The sequence below is a fragment of the Aedes albopictus genome, chromosome 2 (assembly GCF_035046485.1).
Source record: "Aedes albopictus strain Foshan chromosome 2, AalbF5, whole genome shotgun sequence".
Taxonomy (NCBI): Eukaryota; Metazoa; Arthropoda; class Insecta; order Diptera; family Culicidae; genus Aedes; species Aedes albopictus.
Genome location: NC_085137.1, coordinates 236976 through 262238, shown reverse-complemented (window position 1 = coordinate 262238; position 25263 = coordinate 236976). Strand labels below are relative to the sequence as shown.

The following is a 25263-nucleotide window of genomic DNA, read 5'->3' as shown; positions in this document are numbered from 1 at the left end:
GAAAGTTTTTTTTAAATTTTTTTTTAAATATTGCAGAGACGTTAGCGCAGAACCATTTCAAGATCCACATAAGTGAAATTCTTGCAACTAAGGAGGCCCATTCAAATCATTAAGGGGGTTCCTTGAATTGAAGTAAGAAGTATTATGTTCAAAATTAAAAAAAAAAGCATTTTCTCACATGCATAGAGGTGCAAAAAATGGAAAACTCACAACGTTTATTAAGCAAATCGAAAAGTACAATTATCCATGGACAAAAAAAGGATAAGACAACCTTCTCAAACAAGTGCACTTGGAGTAAAAACTTTTTATTTCTAAAGAACTTAATAAGCTGTACTTAATCAGTGCGTAACTTGGAGTAACCTCGAAGATACTGAAAAGTGTAGAGAAGAAATTTGTGATAAAAAAAAACGCAATCTGGTGGGATTCGAACCAACGACTCCGTATTTGCTAGACCGGTGATTTAACCAACTAAGCCACAGAACAGGCAATGATTATGTGGGATAGAAAGCCAAACTGACTCCGAAGCCACACCGTGAACACTCCTTTTTCACAAACCCACCTCTCTTTCGGCTTAGATGCCAATCTACAACACACCATAATCATCAACAGTCGAAATTCGAATAAACTTCTTGATGAGATGTTTTGAACCAATTTAAATCTTGATTTGTACTGGCAACAGCAGCTCGAACAACTCATCTTACAAGGATCTTTTAATTCTCATGACTATTTCTCAATTGGCACTGGAATCTCAGCCCAGAATGTTAGAACATCTTCACGAATTTTGAAACAAAATTTTGAACAGTTAATCCCCCAACAGCAAACAAAGCAACCACTAGCGCAGTCTGTAGGTCAACACTACAAGTTAGCCCCGTTAACTATGTAGTTCAAATCAAGATAACCTGGTGTGATGGTTAGAACACTTGACTATCACGCCGAGGTCCTGGGATCGAATCTCACTTCCGACAAACTCGCAAAATGTGAGTTCTTCCTTCGGAAGGGAAGTAAAGCGTGGGTCCCGAGATGAACTAGCCTAGGGCTAAAAATCTCGTTAAAACAGATAAAAAAAAATTATCAAAGCCTACTAACTAATTAACCTAAGGTTTGCTTATCAACAGTTTCTTGAATGAAGTCAGCAAGAGTTTCTCCAATGATTCCTCCAGAAATACCTTCGGAGTATATTTATGTCCATGTATTTCCGAAAATTTACCTAGGAACTCCTCTAGGGTTGCTTCCAGGAATTCCACCGTGGATTTGGGGATTTCTTCATAAGTTTCACATGAAATTATTCATAAGAATCTTCTTGGAATCAACTCACGATTTCTTACGAAAATGCAATTCTAGTGGAAGTTTCTTCACACTATAATGCAGGAATTCATCCAGAGATTTACACAGAAGTTTCTCAATAGATTTCTCCAGAGATAAGAGCAGGTATTCCTTTATGAATTTACACAGCAAATCAGACTTTATCCTCCAGAAGTTCCTACCAAGGTTCCTACATCTATTCCTTTTTATGACTCCATGAATACCTTCAAGAATTCCTGCAGAAATTATTCCTTGGTAATTCTCCAGACATTTCTCTAGAAAATATTTAACATATTTTCTAGAAGCTCCTCCAGAAATACTTCAGAGATTGCTTCAGAAACTACTTATAGGATTTATTCAGACCTTTCTTCTCCCGAGATTCTTTCTGGAACTTTTTCACAAATTACTTCACGGCTGCGTTATTCATTCAGAGATTCCTTTTAACATTTCTATACCATTAGAAGTTTTTTTTCAGTGATTCCCTCAAGTATTTCCCCAGTACTTAAGCCTGTATCCGCAATAATCGGGACACAGAAGTAAAGCTGTAACTCTGCAATAGATACATTAAAATTGCTCAAATTTGGCCTAATAACATCTTAAGATGTCCTTCGAATGAGTGTAATCAGTTTCGTACCTTTTAATTCCGCCCTAATTGCTTATCCTTTGACAGATACACGCATTTCAAAGGATAAGCAATAGGGCGGAATTAAAAAGTTCGAAACTGATTACACTCATTCAAAGAGGGTATTCTGCTTAGAGGGTTCGAAAAGTCGGTACAAGATCTTAAGATGTGTTGATTTTACCTGCAAAATTTTATGTGAATCGGTGCAGTACTTTTTGTTGTAGCAATGAAAGAGTAAAATTTTGTATAGCCTCTAGATTGGCTTATTAGCGCTGTAACTTTTCAACTTGGCAAAGGAAATAGCTGAAATTTTGAACACAAACTTCCCAATCTCATTTGATACTTCGGCAAAATTTCAAAAAATCGATCTAATTTTTAGTCAAAAAATGTATTGGGACTGAACGTGATTTTAGCCCCTCAGACAGCAATTAGTCAGCACCCTTTATAGTTTCGAGTGTACTATTGAAAGTAAAGGGTGATACGGTCAAAATTTGGTCAAACAATTTTTTTCATAACTTTAGACTGCGTACACCAAAACAGCTGATTTTTGTACCAGTAATGCTACATTATATGTAGCTTATACCATAAAATTTTCATCAAAATCAATTAAGTAATGGATGATATATAGATAAAACCATCGAACTACCTTTTTAAAATTTTGTACAAAGGCGCTCCATAGTAAATTTTCGGAAATTTATGGTCAGTAAAGCACAATTTTGATTATAGAACTACCAATACTGCTCCGATTTTTCTCAAAATTTTACAGTATAATACTATTATGTAAATATGTTCTTAGTAAAATTTTGAGCCATTTTGAATGAATACTTTCAAAGTTGTAACAGTTTGAATATGAAAAAAACTGACCGGGAGCCACTTAAGCAAATATAACTATGTTACGGCTGGATCAAATTGAATTAAATTTTTACATTACATTTTGATATGCATACTTCACATACAGAAAAATTTTCATTGAAATCGGTTAAGTATCTCTGGCTCTATAAATAAAACAGTAAAAATGTGTGAATCCTCTTTGCACAAAATTTTAAAATTGCCGATCTCAGGGACCGATACTAGACCGATTTTGATGAAAATTTTATGGTACAAGCTACATATTATGTACCATTACTGATCCAAAAATCAGCTGGTTTGGTGTACGCAATCTAAAGTTATGAAAAAAAATTGTGTGACCAAAATTTGGCTTGACTTGACAAAATTTGACAAAATTTGACCACCTAAACAAATATAACTTTTTAACGGCTGGATCGAATTGAATGAAATTTTTACACAACATTTTGATATGTATACTTTACACACAGACAAGTTTTCATTGAAATTGGTTCAGTATGTCTGGCTCTAGAAATAAAAGAGTAAAAATGTGTTCTTATTTTTTAATCCTCTTTGTACAAAATTTTAAAATTGCAGTTTTCAGGATTCACAATATCTCCGCAAATACTGAACCGATTTTGATGAAAATTTTATGGTATAAGCTACATATAAAGTACCATTACTGGTCCAAAATTCAGCTGTTTTGGTGTATGCAATTTCAAGCTATGAAACAAATTGTGTGACCAAATTTTGACCGTATCACCCTTTACTATACCAATAACCATCAAATATTGTAAATATAATATACACATAATCAACTACCTTCTGAGAAAAGCAGCCGGTCTTCTGTGTCCGGATTATTGCGGATACAGGCTTTATATTTCTAAAGTGTATGCAGAGTTTACTTCATAAATTATTTCAGACATTGATTTTGGGATTTTTGTGCACTAATCCGTTTAGGAATTGTACAGGAGAATTTCTAAGAATTTCCCCAGAAGTAACCCAAGGAGTTTTTCTAGGTAATCCGTCAGGAAATCCTCCAGTGATCTCTTCAGAACTTTATTCAAAGTTTCTTCCAAGATTTTACCCATAGCTTTTGTCTGTAATTTGTACAAGAATTCCTTCTAAATGTTTTTTGTGCAATAATTCAGGAGAATGTGGCAAAACCACAGAGCCTATTTAAAAGTAGAAATATCTCTAGTTTACCCAATGGGTTTTTTTTATGGATTTCATAGAGGAATCTAAAAAACAAATCCAACAACTGAGGAATTACCTTGTTGATATTCTCGTATGCTTAAAATTTAAAAAGAGTCTATGGAGATATTTCTGAAGGAGTTGCTCAAAATGTTCTAAAACTGCCTTAATCAATTTTTGAAGAAATCTCTAGACGAATTCCTTCGGAAATTCCTGAAGGAACTTTTGCAATAAGGGAACGTTCAAAAATTACGTCCAACATTTGGGGGAGGGGGGGGTCTACGATAGTGTGACAGTACGTGTATTAGGTATAGGAAAATAGCGTGACAGAGGGGGGAGGGGGGGTCTAGAAATCCTGGAAAATGATGGACGTAATATTTGAATCTTCCCTAATTACTGGAAGAATCCATTCTCGACGGAGTATCTGGAGAAACTCTTAGGGAAACCCGTGGTAGAATTTGTTATAGAGTTCATTGAGAAATAAAAAAAAATCCTGCAGAAGTACTGTAAAAATATAACCAGAACTTTCTAAAAAGGCTCATGGAGTGGAAGTATTTTCTTATCTCTTTTGGAATATCTTAAGAAACAAGTAGCAAAACGTGTGGACAAATCTCTTGAAAAAATCGGGAATTACTGTAGAAACTGCTTATTTTTGGATAAATTTCTTTAAGAGCTCGTGATCCTGAGAAATACATGTAGATAAGCAAGGTAGAACTCCTGAAAGAATCTCGGTATAAGTTTCTGCAGGTATCTCTGGAGAAATTTCTGCTGGAATCACTAAAAATAAATATAAAAAATCTGGAGAAATATCTGCAGTCTTTAAAGACATTTCTGGAGACAATCCTGCGAGAGCTTCCACTGGAATTTCTGAAGAAATCTTTCCCGGAGCGGATTCTACGAAATCTCTGGAAGATTTTCCAAAGGAATATGAGACAGAATTCCTGAAGTATTCTCTGGCAGAGTTTTTGGGAGGAATCCACGCAATACTTCCTTAAAGAAAAAATTCTGAATGTTTAAGGGAATTCCTGTTTGTATTTCTAAAGGAATTAATAAAAAAAAAAATAGAAATTCTGAAGAAAACTTTGAAGACGTTTCTGACGGAATTATGGTGACGATGGGTATCATCGGCAGGTTTGTTCTCTTCGTCATGGGAGGTTTTTGTGGGCCGAATTGCCTGAAATTTGGGCATATAACTCTGGTTGGGAAGGATTTGAAGCAAATTCTGAGACCTACAGGTTAAAAAAAAACTCATAACGAAGAGAACAAAACTGCCGAGAATACGTAAGTTCCCCTAATTAATTTTCTTTCAGGAATTGTACAAGAAATCCTTCTGAGAATTTCCCTAGAAGTAACTCCAAGAGTTCTTTTAGGGATTCCATCAGGAAACCCTCCAGGGATCCCTTTAGAAATTTAATTAAGGTTTCTTCCAGGATGTTTTCATAGTTTTTGTTTGAAATTTGCAAGGAATTCCTACTTTTTTAGAATCCTTCAGAAATTCATCTTCGGTTTGTTTCGAATTTTTCTTCTTATAGAAATCTCTTCAGGATTCCTACATTCCATGTAGGAAATTCCTACATAAATTCTTTCAGGATTTTGTTTCTCGATATGACTTTCATAGTTCCACAAGAAATTTCTCACAACGTTCTTGAATGAATTCCTCCAAAGAAATCTTAAGGACTTCTAGATGAACTCCTTCAGATATTGTTTCAGGGAATCCTTTCAGAAAGTTTTCAAAAATTTCCTCCAGGAATCTTCAGAGATATATCTAGGAGTTCTACCTGTGATAATTTTAAAAGATTGTACAAGGATTCCTTCAGTATTTTTTGAGCAATGTCTACTAGAGTTTCCGAAGAAATACCTGGAGAAAGCTGTAAAGTAGTGACAGGGGATAATAGCGACAGAACCACAGAAACAGTTTCAAAGTATAAATTTCTGCAGGAATCTCCAGACGAATTACTTTGGAAATTCCTGGAGGCATTTTTGGAAGAATTCCTGGAAGAATGTCTGAAGAAATTCCTGAAGGAATATCTGGAGAAACTCTTTGGGAAACTGGTGAATTGATGAACAATTTTTTGGGAAATTTACCGTTATTTTCTGAAAAGGCTCATGGAGTGGGCGTATTTTCCAATCTCTTTTGGAATATGTTTAGAAACATGTAGAACAATGTCTGCAAAAAATCCTGTACAAATCTCTTTAAAAAATCTGGAGATACTGTAGAAATTGCTAGGACTGTGTTTGGATAAACTTTTTGAATAATTTCCTTAAGTTATTCGTGAAGCAAATCCTGGGTGAACTCATGTAGATAAGCAAGGCAGAACTCCTGAAGCAATTTCGATATGTGTTTCTGCAGGTGTCTCTTGAGAAATTCCTGCTGGTATCACCGAAAAAAATCAACAAGTAAATTTCTGGAATATTTGCAGGATTTTCTGGATAGGGACCCATGAGAAATTCTTGGAGACAATCCTTCGAGAACATCCCTGGAACATTTTCTGGAAGTCTTCATTTCTGTAGAACCCTTTGGAGAAGGTTCTGAAACAAACTCTGTAGAAATGTACACATGAAGAAGTTCTTGGAAATTTCTCTGAATGAATGCATTTTAAACGAATATTATGAAGTAATTTCAGTAGAAATGCATACAAGGGGCCATATAGCCGAGGCGGTAAACGCACGGGTATTCAGCATGACCATGCTGAGGGTGACGGGTTCGATTCCCGGTCGGTCCAGGATCTTTTCGTAAAGGAAATTTCCTTGACTTCCTTGGGCATAGAGTATCTTCGTGCCTGCCACACGATATACGCATGCAAAATGGTCATTGGCAGAGGAAGCTCTCAGTTAATAACTGTGGAAGTGCTCATAGAACACTAAGCTGAGAAGCAGGCTTTGTCCCGGTGAGGACGTTACGCCAAGAAGAGAGAAGAGAGAGCATACAAGGGTTTATAAAGTTATGGAGTTCTTGGATAAATTTCTGATGGAAATTCAAGTAAACTTCGGAGGAATTTCTTAATGAACCATTATAAGATTATTTTAAAACATTTTTCGAAAGATTTTTTTAAGGAACCGCAGGAGGAATACAGAATAAAGAAATACATGGATGCTTTTCCCAAGTAACATTTTTGGTTTTATGATGTTCTACTAGTGGTTCTCCCGACCAATTTTATAAAACTGCTAATAAAGCCAACTATTCCATCATAACCTTCTGACAACCGCTATAAGATCGTCTTTCGACCAAGTGGACCACCTTTAAAGTGGCTTTCCAAGCAAGATTTAGAGTGACAATAAATCGACAATAAAACTAGCATGTTGTTCATTCGTGCTCGAAAAGTTTGACAGCCGGAGTTCATTTTTCATCAGCGGAAAAAATAAAATAACAATGTTTACATTAATAGCAGCATGGAGTGGTTTCTTATCACAAATTACCAGTGAAAATCTAATTAAACATGTGACTTTGTGGCGATACCTGATACATTGAGGTATGTGCGAAAGCAGATTTCCGGTGAAAGTTATAAAAATAGCCGTGAAAAATAAACGCGCCTCTCAAGAATTGTGATATTGTTGAATAAACAGTTTTTATTTAAAAGTGCAGTGGATTATTTCTCAGTTATTTCGCAATAAAGCGCTTTTTCCCGAATGAGTTTTTGTCCAAGCACGCAAAAATCATCATCTAATATTCAAGGTATGTACTATTTTGTTAAATTTTCAATTGAAAAAATCAAAGTGCTGAAGAAAATTTACAATTGCAATATGGCAGCAGCAGCAGAAGGCATTCTCTTCGTCACATCCCCCATATGTTAAATTTGTCGAGCTGTTACCATTTTAAGATTACTATAAAGCAAATTTTGATTTCCGCTATTCCATATGAGATGGCGCTCCTGTCGATAACGAATGACATTTCACTGTGGTCGTCTGCAAACGGCCAAAAATATTTTATCAGTTCAACTCGAGGATGTTATTGTGTAATGTAATGTAATATAATGTAATGTCAAAGAATGTATTTCGAGGTAACAAATAATCATGCTCATTAGAATATGTTTAGAAAATAAAAAAACAACGATTTATTGTAATTATTAATTGACGAATAAGGAATATTATTCAAAGCAAATATTTTTCAGTTCTGGCCACCTAATGTATCACAGTGCACTCGCTGACAATAGGAAGTAAGCAGCTGCGCCTATGCTAAAGTGCCGGTAGTGGCGCTTTTCTGATAAATGCGGTAAACGTGATAACAGTGTAAACAAGCAGAAAAGTTTGCGCTATGGAATTATAGACAGCGCTCGTGTTCCATGTGTTTTTCACATATACAGCGGCGCCGCCTGGCACCTATCCACTCAAAACATCATGCGCAACACGGGTGAAAAATGCCAGTCAGAAAAAAAGAAGTAAACAACTTGAAATTTGTATGGTGATGTAATCAATTCTCTGTTACTGCAATGAATCCAGAAGAAACGCGTAGGGATAATGATTTTGTTTCTAATTTGCAACTTTTTGCCCCAAGCCACAAATCGCTGCGATGCGGAACAAGTGCAAGCCAGCGATTTGTCCATACAAGAAAAATGATTTTACTTTTAATGTGGTGGCGCCATCTCTGAGAAAAACAAGCTTTGATTTCCTACTATTCTGGTACATTATACTTTTGTGAGGTTAATTTTATAGTGTTCTTTACAACCATCATAAAGCATATTATAAAACAAATAAGTAGTTGCTTTGATTAGTTTCATCACAGTTACATGAAGGTTTTATAGAATTCTTCAAGTGCCTCATAAAATAACTTTTGATAGCATTATTTATTACTTGCATAAATTCCTATTGAAACTTAAATAAATCTTATCAGTTTTGAAAATGTTACTTGGGTTCTCAATGAACTCTTTCAGAAACTTCTGAAAAAAATTCTCGAAGATTATTTTGAGAAACCCATGCAAGATCTTCTAAATTATTTATTTAGGAAATGTTGGAGGTACAGTTTGTGGAAAATGTGCTTCCTCTGGTGGAAAATGGTTGAAATCTGGGATTTTGATTAGCTTGTTTTCCATGAAAAAAGCTTATTTCATTGCTTTACAATTCAATATTCCAGATTATATTACGGAAAGCTGTTCCCGAGGGAACACCATGCAAATAGCAACTTGTGCTCTAATACCTCAAGTTGGTATTGCTATATTATTCTACGCAATGATATGAGAACACCACAATAACAAATGGTGGTATTTGAGCAAAGTTAGGTATTGATGTGGTATTGTTCCCAGTCAACCAGTGATCGTATAACATGTTTCATAAGATGTTAAATTGGAGGGGATATGCGTATGTTTTACATGCACCTAAATGGAGGCATGCACGCATATTACCTCCACTTTATCATCTTATGCAACAGCTTATACGATTACTGGTTATCTGGGTTGATTTGGCTGGAAAAAAAAACTGAATAACGAGATTTGTTATAACATCATGGAGCTATCGAAAAATGTTCAATTTAATAGCAAGACATGTTATTACTTTGTTATTTCATACCTTCTGGATAACAAAAGGAGCACTTGAAATTTATGGTATGCATTCATTATTGAAAAAATAAGACTTGTTATTTTTCAGGTGATATTTATATAAAATTATGGTATTCATTTTTACTCTAGCTCATTCGAATTGAAATAGGGCAATTTTGGGTATAATCGGCAGGTTTGTTCCCTTCGTTATGAGGGGTTTTCCCTCGGCCAAATAACCTGAAACTTGGTCGTATGATTCAGCTTGGTTGGGAAAGATTTGAGGCCAACTTTGAGTTCAATCGGTTTCAAAAAAACGCCCCTTGACCAAGAAAACTAGACGGTCGAAAATACGTCAGTTCCCCTATGTCGCACCAACGCGATTCGTGCGTTCAGCTAGAAATGCTCTATAGATCCATAGCGACTGCTTAGAAGTTTATCCGAAATAAATCGTAAGTTGATTTTATCTAAATGCTAGAATTACATGAAGTAAAAAATAAAAACGGTTCTATTTTCGGCCCTGTTTTCTTCGTCACGTAGGACATGTAAGACTCATCATGACTAACAACAAAACTTCAGACTCTAGTTTAATTTAAAAACACTTCACTAATACTTCACTATTGCAAAAGAAAAAAAATGAATAACTCTTTTAAAGAAAAACTAGAAAGGACGAGCAAATTCCTTTTAATTCTACTACTGTGCTTATCTTCGGACAGATAGGCCTATTTCGTCTGTGAAAGAAAACAAAACTTATTTTTTTTTCACAAACTGGCAAACATCCTCTAGTAATCTAGTCCGCAGAACGTAATATTCTTGAATTTCTTTTTGAAACATTCCATCAAAAGTCATTTCAAAGAAACTGTTCCCAAAAAAAAAATCGTTCATGCTACACTTCCTCGTGCCGGCCGAAACAAACTAGATCAAAAAGAGCATTTCAACAAGACAAGCCCCAAAAAAAACAGCAATATAGAATTTCCTCTCAACCACCCCAAGTTATTCGGCGACAATATCCTTTTCGTTGTAACAACATTCAGATCAGAAACTCTCTGTGTCGAAAAGTAGTCCGTAGTCACTTTTTTGTGTATGGCCAGAATGCACAAGATTGAGTGTCGATGTCCGTCCGCCGCATGGAAGGCTTAACATTGGAGCAGAGAAGTTTAATAATACCCATGGCGATGCGATGATGTGCTCCAAGCGCCGAGTCCTTGTGGACTCTTGTCTGTGCTGTTGGAAAGAAGTTTCACCAAACTAGTTTTCCCGGAGAGAAATTGTTTATCCATATTTTGCCCTCGTTCAAAAACTGCTCCTTATCACTTTCTTCGACACAGCACCCCAGGCTCTAGAAGCTGCTGCAGCAGCAGCAGGCGGCGAGTATGAAATGTGAGAGACAAACTTTGGTCAGAGTTAGTTTGCGGGAGGATCTTTTTTGTTTTTCGCCTACTGCGATGATAGCGCGCTGCCAGGCGGCTCGAGGGCACAAATATAAATATGAAGAGCAACTTGAGAAAATTCCATTGTTTCTGGCTTTGGGGATTTGGCGGAAGTGACCACAGCGAAGGTCCGGTGTTGGAATTGTGTTTTGAATATTTATGAGCTGGTTGAAATAATCAGTTCGGTCGAATGGTACCGGAAAATTTGGTACAGCCGATGATGCGTTCATTGGAATTATTGATTTTTCGGTAAGCCTTCTCATAACAGATGTCTTGAAGTAAGCAGCAGAGGGTTAACGCAGCAATCGTAGCAAGCACGAACTCATAACAAGATAAGAAGCCATAACAACAGCTAACACCGAACGGAATGCGAAGCCTGCTTGGATGATACGGTTTTCTTAGCCAGTCAGTCAGTGGGACAACGAGGCACGTTTTCTTTGAAGGGTGCTCCGATCAACAGATAACTCTATTATCCTTTCTTCGAATCGCTTGGCTTGGCACACTTTCCCTCTATGTATATGGGGGGCGCCCGGATGGTGGAGAGCAAATATGAGTAAGGGCGCCTGACTGTCGCCAGGAAATTGCATCACGAGGGAAGCCTTGTGGGAGTATTTTTTCTGAAGTGTGGTTTTCTGTAGTTTCATTCCAGAGAAAGATAAGCATTGATCTCTTGGTGCGGTTTTTCTCGACAAAACTGTTGCAGTGGTTTGCTACACAAACAGTTCTTTATGAATGTAATCTCTTTAAGCTGGTCTCCAAGTTTGTTGTATTTTCCTGTTCAAGCATTTATGTATCTCTTTTGATGGTACAAATCTTCTATAATGGCAAATTGAAAACGAAAAAAAAAAGAACTGAGAAACAAAAACAAATCAAATTGCATTGGCATATTTCCATAAACGAGTTTCAGGAGTTTTCGTTGGATTTCGGAGTGATTCGTGAATCAGTTTCAGTAGGATCCAAGCGGTTTCAAGTGGACTTTCCGAGGCTTCCAGAAATTTACGGGGGTTTTGAAAGCGTTTCAGAAGAGTTTGAGGAGCTTGAAGTTTCTACGATAAGTAAGCACTCTTGCAATGTAGAGATAAACCGCACATCTTCCCAAACTAATTTCACAGTGAGAAGTAACCACAAACTATTAGTATTGTCATAAATGCTTCGAACACGAAACTGTAGCAGGCTGTGCGCGCGAGAGGCTGCGTTTTCAAAATCAGCTACTTCGCTTTAATTCCAATTAATTCCATGTATTTTTGAACGGTATAGCTGGAGACCCGAAAACTGCAAATCGAAGTAAAAAATGTGGTCTCCGGACTACCAAAATTTGTACAATTTGGTGAGTTCGTTTTAAGACTTCGGTACCTGAACGTTAATCAAACGTATCTAGTAAGTTTTGGCTAGGCCCCCTAAAATATAGGCAGCACCGCCTCGATCGATTAAAAAAAAAAACACTAAACCACCAAGAAAAGCAAAGTTATGTTTACTATACCTATGCTAATCGGTTAAACTGTTCTACAGGTTTTGAGATACATTTATTTGAAATTTAGTTCAACGCAATACTTATCATAAAACATTTCAATGTTTAACCATACACACGTTTCAGTAGAGTAAAATATGAATAAGAAGCATTCAACAATGATTGAAACATTTCCAATGTCATGGGATAAACATTACCGACGGATATCTGCAAATACAAGAAATTTTAAAGTAGTCGATTTTGATTTCATAACATACATACTTCTAGTGGAACCTGCGAACGAAGAATGACCAGCAAAAGCTTCTTCTTACTCGCTTGATCCATATCAATCCATGCACCACTGTAAGCAGCCTCACCAATCGCCATACTTTCTTCGCGGACCTCATTGGCATGCCAATAGAAAGCAAAAATCTGCGAGATTATCATAAAAATATACGACACGACGATAACGAGCTGAGCGTAGTGGTCAATCTACGGAACATAATGAGATATTAATCGAATCAAACGATCTAAAAATAACATTCACAGCTTACTATGACAAGCAAAAAGAGCAAAGCGCACAGCATCATTCCGAACGATAAAAACTCCACCAGACAAATGTAAGTCACCAAACCATTCAGCTCGCCGACATAGGCAATCACCCTCTGATGGTCACTGATGATGGCTTCCAGCTGCGAGCGTTGTTCTTTATTGGATTTCCCACTGCCATGTCGCTTGAAGTTTTCCAACCGATGCTGCAGTGATTTGATCTGAATCAATCCGAACAGCGACGTCGAGGCAAAGAAGCTCGTAAACGGAATGTACATACAACAGCCCGGAAAGGTGAGCACAGCTTGCATCACGTACAGGATTTCATACAAAGGCGATTCGAATTTATTCACGCCGGGAATGTGCATCCCGTACGGAAGTCGACGCTCGCCGGTAAATAATGGATAAACCACAAAGCAAGCGCTGATAAAAGCACCCAACGCTAGATTCGATATTGACATCATACGAGCGCGTTTCGTGAAAAGTTGAACCATTTCCTTGATTCTTTCATCCGGCATTGACTGACGGGGGGAAATTTCGTTATTGCGGTACTCCGACAGCTAAATCACATTACTTACGTTGATTTCCTCGTAAATGTCAGAGATTTTCTCCAAGAACGACTCGTACTCCTCGTGGTAGCGAACAATGATCAGCACTCGCAGCTAGAAACTCACACAAAAACTGTAGAATTCGTTTATCCAATGAAACACACAATACTTACCACAGCGTTGAAATAAAGTACAGCAAAGTAGCCGTTGATAATCACTTCGCCAATGTTTCCCCACGCACGGTACAAATCCGTAAACATCAACACGGTCATCGCAGTAACCGGGATGATGCTGATGTACCGCATGTAGTCATGCTTCAGGAAAAACGACCAAAAGCGCCACACGCGGGCGTTGATCGAAATGATTGGACAGGCGAGAATCTTTTCGGCGGACATTTCTGACAGCGCGACCCGGGAACGAATGGATTGAGTCATTATGTTGGTTTGGGTTTTAAGGTTAGGAAATTTTGATTACCTTCCGGAAATCATCACCTTTGAGTGGTGGGCGTGGCAAATTGCCACGTGTGAGCTACATTTGAGTTGATATGTCTTATAAAGGTGATAATTTGGGGAGTATACCGTTAATAATAATTGATAGGTGAGTGTCACAAATTGCTTTATATTATGGTTTCTTTTCATTCATTTTATGACAAAGCTCAATTGAATGACAATAATATCACTTTTAACAGTACAGTGAAACCTCTTTATATGCCTTATTCAAGGCTTTAGAGGACGCCAAGGCGGTTTCCTGGGTTTCAGGGGTGGCTAAAAGGAGAGGGTCCAGGGGATTACAGGGTGCTTAGGGTTCATTTAAATACTACGTAACGCAATATTTATCAATTTTAGACCCCCTCCCTCCCCCACGTAACAACTTTTGTATAGAAAATTTTGGATTTTTGTATGAGGCGTAACACAGCGCTAGACCCCCTCCCTCCCCCCTTAGCGTTACGTAATATTTGAACGAACCCTTAGGCCCCAGAGGAATTTAAGAAGGCTTAAGTTGGCATGAATAAATTTTAGGCTCGAGGAGTTTGAGATTTTTTAAAGAGTTCAGTTCTCTTTCTGAGGCGTTTCAAGAGATTTAAGGGGCGTTTCAGGGGGTTTCAAGGAGCATCATGGCCGTATCAGAAACACTCTGAAACACTTCTGAAAACCCCCTGAAACTCCACTGAATAGCCCCTTAGATCTCCTTTTTGAAACGCCTTTTTTTCTGAAACGCTCCTGAGCTCCTGAAGCACCCTGGAATTCCTCTGAGACTCCCTGTTGCCCTGTTGTCCCTGAGACCCCTTGAAACGCTGCTGAAAACTCCTGGGCTATTCTGGAAAACCCATCCCCCTTCCCCGGAATGCCCCTAACTTCGCTTGCTACCACTAGTATACAGTTAGCAAGTAAGTTGAAATACACATAAATAAAAATTAAAAAAAAATCCCTAAATGCCTTGAAGTTCGTTCGATTCGGTCCCTTGAATTGCCCTTAAGTACCCTTGAGGCCTGTGAAACGCCCCTAGAACCTTCTTTACATCTACCTTGTAACGACGTACCTCTGAAGCTTGGAATTATTGTGGGCAAGCGGGTGCCCCAGGAAGTAACTTGTGTTTACATTTTGACGTTCGCGAAGTAGCGACGCGACGACAGTTTGCGCGCCTACTTGCTTGAATTCTATTTGATGGACGATGAGCTACCAGCGTTCATTGGAAGCTAGGATAGGATACGACACGTAGTCAGGTTGAGGAATGAATGTTTAGGGGGGGTCTGCTAAAAACCTAACCGCTAACGGAGCCTGTGGATAACCAGTGAATCAAAATTCAACCGTCGCGCAACAATAACGACAATGTCGCAACCTGAATTTGTTGCGACATTCTACCAAATGCGACAAAGGTTTGTCCCAACTTGAACAGAAAAGGACAAAGATCGTGCACCACGAGTTTAGAGATTTTTAAGGCTTGCTAAAGATGTATCATCAAAAAGTATCGATTTTGGGTTGGTAATAATTGATTATTCACGAGTTGAAAAGTACGCAACAAATTCAGGTTCCGTTTTGTCTGCAACAAAAAAATTCGAGATCATGTCATTATCTGTTACCAGTTGGGATAAAGAGTAATCGCCGCGTCTGCTTTGTTGCTTGTTTTGTGCCTCTTTTGTCTGACAATTCTCTTCACTGATTTACACAGTATATTTTGTGTATCCTCGCCTTTGACGTTTTCCAATCGATACCAATCTGGTTTTATTGCTGTTGTTCTTTGTTGTGCTGTGATTATAAAGAGTTTAATATTGCCTAGGTTGGGTAGTGGCTACGGTTAGGATAGCTTAGATCAATCTTCAGCATAAAATAACAGCAACGATCAATCTTTGCAAATTTATGCAAAATGGTACAGCCCAAATGGCCTTAGTCCAAGAACCTTACTTTCGTAAGGGTAGTTTCTATCTAGGAAACCTTGTGAACCCGGTGTTTGCTACTTTCAGTAAAACTGAAATGACAAACTCGCGTGTCATGCCTCGAGCCTGTGTGTCAACAACGCAATCGTTGCTACACTCGTCACTTAATTAACTACCAGAGATGTATGTGCTGTCACAATTGATGTATCTGTTGGAAACTTCAACAGGAAATACGTCTATTGTTCGGTTTATTTACCGCATGATGAACCATCCCCTACGGATGCTTTCAAACACGTCATCGCATACTGCACTTCAAAAGGCCTTCCGCTAATTGTTGGTAGTGGTGCTAATCATCACCATATCATCTGGGGCAACTCAGACATTAACTTGAGAGGTTCTAGTTTGATGAAGTACTGAGGTAGTACAGATCTTGCATGACTAAACATAATCAACCGCCCAACCTTCATGATAGAGAGGAAGTGTTAGATATAACGCTTTGCTCTAGTAAAATTAGCCACGAGTTGAACAATTGGCATGTGTCAGATGAAGAATCTTCATCTGACCATCGCTACATCTTTATTGAACATGTGAATGTTACTTCGCAAACTTTGCGTTTCAGGAATCCCCGGTCAACCAACTGGGATCTCTTTACCGATTTGGTTGCAGCCAAATTTCATGAATACTCATCATCAATTGACACTCCATTTAGATGATGCCGTTGATACTACAACGGCCATCATCATGGAAGCTTTTGAAGAAGCTTGAAAGAGTTGGAACAGACGACGTTCTGCTGGATCGGAGGCTTTCAGGTCGGCTCGCAAGGCCTACCAGAAAGCTCTTCGGTCTGCTAAACGATCCGGTTGGAAAAACCTATGTACAAATGTTTCCAGTCTGAGTGAAGCCAGTCGGTTGAACAAAATCCTTGCAAAATCTAAGGATTTTCAAGTGAACGAACTTCGTTTGCCGAATGGTGATTTCACTTCCTCTGATGAGGAAGTTTTGGAATGTTTATTCAGAACACACTTCCCCGGATGTGTGGATATTACATCTTCGGATGAACCTGATGTCTTTTCTTGTAGTTATGATTCTTTAGCTTCGGCTCGGAGTATCATAACTTTAGAATCGATTGAATGGGCACTTAATAGCTTTGCTCCTTTCAAATCTCCTGGGGCAGATGGGATTTATCCTATTTTGCTTCAGAAGGGATTTGATCATTTCAAACATGTTTTGAAACAACTACTTGTTTGCAGTTTTGCTACAGGGTATATTCCCAAATCCTGGCGGGATATTACTGTGAAGTTTATTCCGAAAGTGGATCGTGCGTCGTATGAAGAAGCAAAGAGCTTCAGACCTATCAGTTGGACCTCTTTTCTTCTGAAATGCTTAGAACGCATTGTGGATCATCACATCCGTGATGTTCATCTGACCAACGTGCCTCTTCATGTGAACCAACATGCCTACCAATCTGGTAAGTCCACTGTGACGCTTTTACACAAAGTTGTTTACGATATCGAGAAGGCATTCGCTCAAAAGCAATCCTGCTTGGGTGTTTTCTTAGATATCGAGGGTGCCTTTGACAACGTGCCTTTCGATGCCATATTGGAAGCCGCACGGGGTCACGGTATATCTCCAATGATTTCCAATTGGATTCACCAAATGCTCAAAAACCGACATCTCTTCTCGACATTGCGTCAAGCGGCGATTAGGAAATTGAGTGTTTGTGGATGCCCCCAAGGGGGAGTCTTATCACCACTTTTGTGGAATCTCGTAGCAGATGCGCTATTGAGGAAATCCAATAATAGCGGTTTTCCTACTTATGGATTTGCCGACGACTACCTAACATTGTTAGTTGGTATGTGCATCAGCACCCTTTTCGACCTGATGCAAAGTGCACTTCAGGTAGTTGAGGGTTGGTGTCGCCAATATGGCCTTTCGGTTAATCCGAGTAAAACATCTATTGTTCTTTTTACGGAAAGGCGAAACCGTAATGGCGTTCGACCTTTGCGTCTCTTTGATTCTGAAATCGATGTGACTGAACAGGTAAAGTACGTTGGAGTCATTCTTGATTCCAAGCTTTCCTGGACACCTCACATTGAGTTCAGAATCAAGAAAGCTTGTATGGCCTTCGGGCAATGCCGGCGAACCTTTGGTACAACTTGGGGTCTAAAACCCAAGTATATCAAATGGATTTACACAACTGTTGTTCGGCCAATATTGGCTTATGGATGTCTTGTGTGGTGGCAAAAGGGCGAAATGAGAACGGTTAAATCAAAGTTAGGCCATCTCCAAAGGATGTGCTTAATGGCGATGTCTGGACTGTTCTCTTCAATTCCCACGGCAGCGTTCGAAGTTCTCTTTGACGTTGCCCCATTACACATTCATCTCAAACAAGAAGCCCTTTCTTGCGCTTACCGTCTATGGGTACTCGGTCTACTAGAGGAAACTCCTGTGAACCGCACATCAACACACACTTCGTTGTTTTTACTTTTGGTGAATAGGGACAAAGTTGTCCTTACTCCAAGTGATTTTACAATTGCCGGTAATTTTCCATATAGGATATTTTCCACGAAATTTCCTTCCCGGGAAGAGTGGACATCTGGTTACATATCAGGAAAAAAGGATTTCAGACGGCATACACTGATGGCTCCCTTCTCGAAGGTCGAGCAGGTGCTGATGTTTATTCTCGTGAGCTAAGGCTGTATCAGTTTTATTCACTTGGTAGACACTGCACCGTTTTTCAGGCCGAAATCTTTGCTCTTATGTGCGGAGTGCAATCAGCACTTCAGCAGCACGTAATGGGCAAAGTAATATACTTCTGTTCAGATAGCCAGGCTGCTATTAAATCACTTGCTTCGGCCAACTCCAGGTCGAAGGTAGTTATCGCTTGTCGAACTCAAATCGAGAAGCTGAATTCAGCAAACGCTGTTCACCTTGTATGGGTACCTGGCCATTTTTTCATCGCTGGAAATGAATTGGCTGATGAGCTAGCTCGCACTGGAGCATCACATGACTTCATTGGCTCTGAGCCAGCTATTTCGATATCGAAGTGTTGGGTAAAGCTTCAGATTCACACCTGGGCTGCCACTCAACACAGACAATACTGGAATAGTTTGGAGTCATGTCGTCAAACCAAATTGTATTGTACTGAGCCATCTCCAAGGGTGGCATCATATCTTACAAATCGGTCAAAGCAGAATTGCAGCATTCTGGGCAAAGCATTGACTGGCCACTGCCGACTCAGCTATCATATGGCGAACATTCAGCAAGCTGATTCATTTGCATGTGATAGCTGTGAATCCGATTATTGAACTTCGTATCATTTGATATGTAACTGTCCAGTTTTCGCGCAACTGCGTTTCCGAGTATTCGGTAAACACTTATTAAGTGAAACTGCCTTCAGAAACCTGAATATTCAGGATATTCTGATGTTCTCAACCCGCTGTGGTAAAGAGCTATAGGCTCTATTTCGCTTTATGCGTTATTACAGTGCCCTTTTCAGGGCGCTGTTTGAACCCATTGTGGTACGCTTGTGCGTTAGTACCCTCTTCCAGGGTATTTTTTCCTGATTCCCTACATGTCCTTATCCCCATCCTTACCCTAATTTCCTTGCTTTTCCCTCAGGTAGATGATGAAATTGGCTATTATTATGGCGATGTCACAAATGTCCCAAAAGGAGGATAGTCGGCCTTCTGATACCTGAATATTTGATGAAATATTTCAGAAAATGTTTTGACCGAATCTCACCCTTCTGACCCATTGTCACTCCCAACGACGATATCGATTAATGCAATTACACCGTTTAATATTCAGTGCAAAGAATAAAAAGCAAGTCTTGCCTTTTGAATGTTGAACTAAAAGATATACTCAGCTCTAGACACGATTGTTTCAAGCTTTCAAGGTTGTGTAACTTCCTCTCAATGCGACTGTTGAACGATCCTGATGATGAAATAAAAAAAAAACTTTTAACGAGACTTGCTGGCGTCATCTCTGACCTAGAATAAAGTCAGCGGGCTGGCGGTAACGGCGATGTAGCTAGTGTGAAGCTGCCTCAATTGAATAGTATCCAGATAAATGTAGCTCTTTTTTTTCTGGTGTTTTCTACCGCATTTGCTACCCACAGAACAAACATTTGCAAAAGCAGAAAAAAGTGCTTCATTTGCAAATTGCCATAAATTTCTATCTGAATGGCGAGTAACTGCTTTGTACTGCAAATTGTAATGAGTTCGATGATCAGAGTTCAATCATGTGTAAAATTACGCCAAACTAATGTTTTGCATTAAGCATTAGCTCTCACGATATTCATATCCGGCGCTGCTTTTTGGTTTTCAAAATTTAATTACTTCTGACATTATTGTTGGGATGTGCGTTCATGCTTGCGTGCACACGTGCGCGCAAAACAATTGCCTATTTTAAAACTGGGTTTAATACTCTGGTATAAGTGGAAAAGTATCCAGTTTTGAATAATAAATAGAACATGTTTCCGCGTTTAACAGTTGGAAAAAACATATCTGTTGCCGTGGGAAAACCGAATCATTATGTTTTCCAAAATTTCTGCAGTTTGGAAAAATGTTGTTTGGTGGCACTTCCAACAAACTTCCAACTGCTTTTAATTTCTTCAATTTTTATAGGGCATCAGAGAATATCTCATCATAGATCTTATAACCCCTGCAATAAATTGTCCATCCAATCCGTGCTTCAATGTACCAGTTTTGGCTTTAAAATCCAACCCTTTTTCGTAAAAGTGGACAAAAAAAAAACAAAACACATCATGCGTTGAACGTTCCCACACATATCAGAAAATAAAATGTGCTTTCAACACCCACCACCGCATCGTCACGCAAAGTGAAAGGTGGTGCGCGAAATTCCGGTTGGCTGCCCTTGGCTATGCGGTCGGATTCTTCCTTTATTGCGTTTCTGATGGCTCATTCATTCGGGCGTGATGATGAAGTGATGGACATTTCTGGTTCACCGTTTTTTGTCGTTTGTGGTGTACTTACAATCTACATTTATGGTTACCAGTAACAAAAAGCTTCTTCACATATCGATTCATCAGAGCTCATTATTGGGGCTTCGATATTTTAATTAACCGATTTTTTCATTTGGATTTGTTCATATAGATATTTTCAATAACTTACCAAAAGCAAAAACAACTATGCACGTCAATACTGGCAATGTAGAAGGACATTCACTAAACAGTCTTCAAATGGATATCTTTTCCATTACACATAATTCTCTTAAATCCTTCACAATATTTTTTAATTTTTTATTCATTACTTTTATTGAAAAAAAATATCTGAAGGTTAAAATTTACAAAATAAAAAAAAAATAAATGATTTTCGCTCTCTTTTCTTCTATTTTTTCAATCATCGTTTCGTGCGAATGACATTATGATGAGATTTTTCTCCGTTGATTTTTCTTCCATTTCCAGTAGGTGGCAACCAGAGACAAAAATGCAATTTTTATGAGAGCTGAATTTGAATAATCAATGAACTCCACCTCAATCTGAATGCACAATTGCACACAGCATTTGAAATAGAGTTGATCTTTGATTTTTTTTCAGGTCATGATAATTTGAGCAAGCTGATAAATATTTATACCATCCCGGTTGGGTCATAGTCAGTGGTTGATGCTAGTTTATTGGCAAAGAATGAGCGTGGGATGAAAAAAAAATGATCACTACCATATTCGCCAAGAATTTTTCATAAGATTGTTCCAAGAATTCTAATAATTTCTCAGAAGAATAACTTTTGGAATTTCTATGAAAATTTCGCTAGGAGGTTCTTTTAAGACTTCTCTAGGGATTTATCGAAGGGTTCCTCCAGAACATACAAGTGTTTTTCCGAATATTTTTTGAGGAATTCTTAAGAGGATGCGTTCAGAAATCTTCTTAACTGTATACAAAAATGGAACAAAACAAAGGGACAGAGCACAACCAGTACAGAGCATAATTGTCTAATTGTTGTTTTAATTCAAAACTTGTCACTGTTATGCTATTGTTGATGAGTTGATCAATAGAACAACAATAATTAAACTTGTACTTCAACAAAACATGTTATTGAAATCTAATTTAATGAATGTATATCAATAGCTTGATTGTATCAAAATGAGATTGTCCAACAAAATTTGTTATGGAAAAGTTATGCCTTGATATTTTATTAATAACAAAACAAGATATAAAAACAGGTTATGTGATTTCGTAGTTATTAATTTGATATTCTCCTCTGCTCGGGATTCAACTGCGCTCTTAAGATGCACAAATCTCAAAAAGCAAGCTTCGAACAACAATGTAATTTTTATTTTGTTCATACTGACTTGTAATAAGCTTGAAATAAGAAGATCAGATGCGCTGGTTTTGTTTTTCATTAGATTTGCGCGATTAAAATCGTGAGTAGGTGCAAAAGTTGGCCATTGTGGTGGCCATTTTGGATTTCTAACAAGTCTATCCTTAACCTTCACGTAAAGCGGCGTCGGTGGTGTAGTGGTAAGCGTGGTTGCCTCTCACCCCAGTCGGTCTAGGTTCAACCCTAGCTGACGCCGTCGGTATTTCTGAGACAAAAATATCTGATCACGCCTTCCCTCGGATAGGAAGTAAAGCCGTAGGTCCCGGCCCATGTGTTGATGGGTTCGATATGTAGGGTGTCAGGTGTGTGTGGATGTCTCCCTGACCGTCCGTGTTTAGGCTTAGTACCAGAAATAGGCGGACGTTAAACTAGAGCTGATGCCGAACGGTGTCGGCTCGCCAGAAATAAGAAGAAGAACCTTCACGTACCCGACACCCAACATCTAATTGAAAATGTTCAAAATGCTGGCATTTCGTCAATTTCCATCCAATTGTTTTGAAGTCACCCTCAATCGATCATACATTGGTGCAAGTTTATTATACCCAAGTGGCCATGCAATATCCGGAACCATTCAGGAGATATTCCGGAATGTACTGGGGTCAGGGGGGGTGCCGAGATGGCTAAAAGTAATTATTTCATGTGTTATTGTGTTTGAATCATCGATTTTCAGCGGAACTTTTATTGCGAACAATAAATCACAACTTCGATAAGCAGAATTTAATAAGTTGGCCCATCCGGATCACCATGACAGGTTCCGCGGGGGCCTCGTTGGGGGCATTTCTGGTTTTCATCCAAAACATGTCGTGCGACATATCAAACTTCATGATTTCGAATGATTGAGTCAGAAACGATACTCTGAAGTCTGTATCAGCTAATATGGCCACTTCGGAACATCTAGCACAGGTTCCATGGGGGTGTCATCGAGGACATTTCTGGTTTGCAACCAAAACATGCCGTGCGAAATGATTTCGAGAGGATGGATCAGAAAAAAATTGACTGTAGTATGTATCCACTGATGTGGCCGCTCCGGAACACTTGGAACAGGTTCCGCGGGGGCCTCTCAAACAAAATAACACACACTATAAAATCACTTTTAGTCATTTGGCAAAACAGACATATCCCCCACCGCCTGAACCCAGTACAATCCGGAATATCTCCGGAATGGTTGCGGATATTACATGGCCACTTGAGTGTAACAAACAATCACCAATTTATGATCGATTGAGGGCGTCTTCAAAAAAATCGGATGAAAATTGACGAAATGCCAGCATTTTGAAAATGAGTTGTAAGGGGTCGGGTACGTGAAAGTTAACCCCACGTCTCCACTAGACCGGAATGTCTTGCCATTTTGCTGCCAGAGAGAGAGAAAACGTTTCAGAAATGTACAACACCGCTGCTCATCTTGCCAACAGCGGGAGAACATTTCAGGTCAAACATTTCAATAGGTCCTCTTTGTATTTGAGAGGCTCTCTTTATTCACTTTCTCTTTCAATGTTTGCAATGTAATGGTACATTCTTCAACTATTTTTGCAGCACAAATCAAAAGACGATTGTTTTGACCATCGTTCAATGCAAGGAGACAATCATAATACAAATAAACAGCTGAGATATTAACGAAAGAGAGGGGAACCAAAGAGAACCTCTCTTCTGCAGATAGGACCTTTAGACACATTTGGCCTGATTTCTGTCATGACACATCTCTGGAGCAACATTTGAAAAGGGCATACAAGCATTGGTAAACAATGACTTCACACGTCACTGCTGAGCCCCCCCCCCTCAGCTTATTCACACAAACTAAGACCGTTATCAGATAGAGCGAACATCGATCTTTCGGATAACGGTGTTCATTTGCGTGGGCGGGCTGCTGTTATGCCCTACGGAACGTTTTAGAAAAAAGTCACAAGACCACTTGGGCCTTTTTCAAATGTTGCTCCAGATCTATCCTGAAAAAAGCAATATAGGGTGCCTGTACCAGTTATCGCACTACCTAAGAAAAACTATTTCTACAAAAATAAGAAGAAGACCAACGAATGTAAACAATAAGTCAAATGATTGATTTGTTTCAATACTTTACAGGAAAAATATAGAAACGGAGCCAAAACTACTTTCAGTATTTATTACGGCGTGTGCCAATGATAGGAACCCTGTACCAGTTATGGACACATTTGTTAATTTGGGTTCCACTTCGCACTATTTACATGCATTCCTTATGGGAGTTGCCATAACTGGTACACTATGGCGAAATAGGGTGCAAGAAGGCCGAAAAGTTAAGGAAAATGATTTATTTCTACCATAATTTGAGCAAATTGTGAAGTTTGAATGATTGCAATCATCTTTTGTGATCGTGATCTGTTGTTCACGATTTTTTTCTTGTTGATTTGTATCTTTAATGGTTGAAAATCAACTATGGCGAATTTGAGGTACTATAGCCATAACTGGTACACTGAGCCTATTTCTGTTTAGTGGAGACGTCGGATAAAGCATGGAGGATGATAACGATAACGAAAACATCAACGGCGAAAGTGTGGTGAACCCGTTTGCAAGAAGCGGCTGGTGAAGTCGCCGACACAGCAGAACCCGTAAGAGCAATAACAGCAGGTGGAGCAACAGGAGCTGGTACAAGAGCTGCACGAGCAGCAGAAGCAGCAAGGAAGTGAGAGCAGAAGCTGTGCGGTCAACAGCAGCGCGAGCATAAACCAAGCGAAAAGCAGCAGCAACGGCAGTTGCGTAGCACATGGAATTTGCTTCCAAAGCATTCAAAGGTAGAAGCTGCGAAAACGGTTGCGAACGAGCTCCGCAAGTTCGTCGTGCACAAGGACATTGAGGATCTCGTGGCAAGAATCCAAGGAAGCCTTGGGTCAGCCATCAAAAACTGGAGAAGACTGATGCAGAGAAGCGGATGCCGCTGAAACCGAGTTGGCAGTGACCAAGAATGCCCTGGCGGCAGCGGTACTGCAGCAGCCGACAACCGATACAGCTCCAGGTAGAGGTACCAAGGCGAAGGGAAAGTCATAGGGGACGGAAATCAGACCAGTTTTCACCCCGAAGAGAACCAGATCATCAGCTGGAGACGAAAGGTTCACACTTAATTCAGATTGCCGGGATATCAGCATTTTTCCATTCTTTTGCCGAGATTTGCACAGCCGAGTAATCAGCAAACAACAAT

General features: G+C 39.0%; 1 protein-coding gene across 1 annotated transcript; it reads right to left on the bottom strand.

Moving 5' to 3' along the window:
* Positions 1–12411: 12411 nt before the first annotated feature.
* LOC115262030 (odorant receptor Or2) lies at positions 12412–13778 on the bottom strand. The gene is made up of 5 exons (XM_029863963.1): positions 13556–13778; positions 13413–13496; positions 12840–13355; positions 12568–12777; positions 12412–12513 (listed from the first exon to the last, which is right to left on the bottom strand). Exons 1-5 carry the CDS (start codon positions 13775–13777, stop codon positions 12412–12414), a joined length of 1134 nt encoding a protein of 377 aa, XP_029719823.1. The 5' UTR covers position 13778.
* Between the last annotated feature and the right edge of the window lie 11485 nt (positions 13779–25263).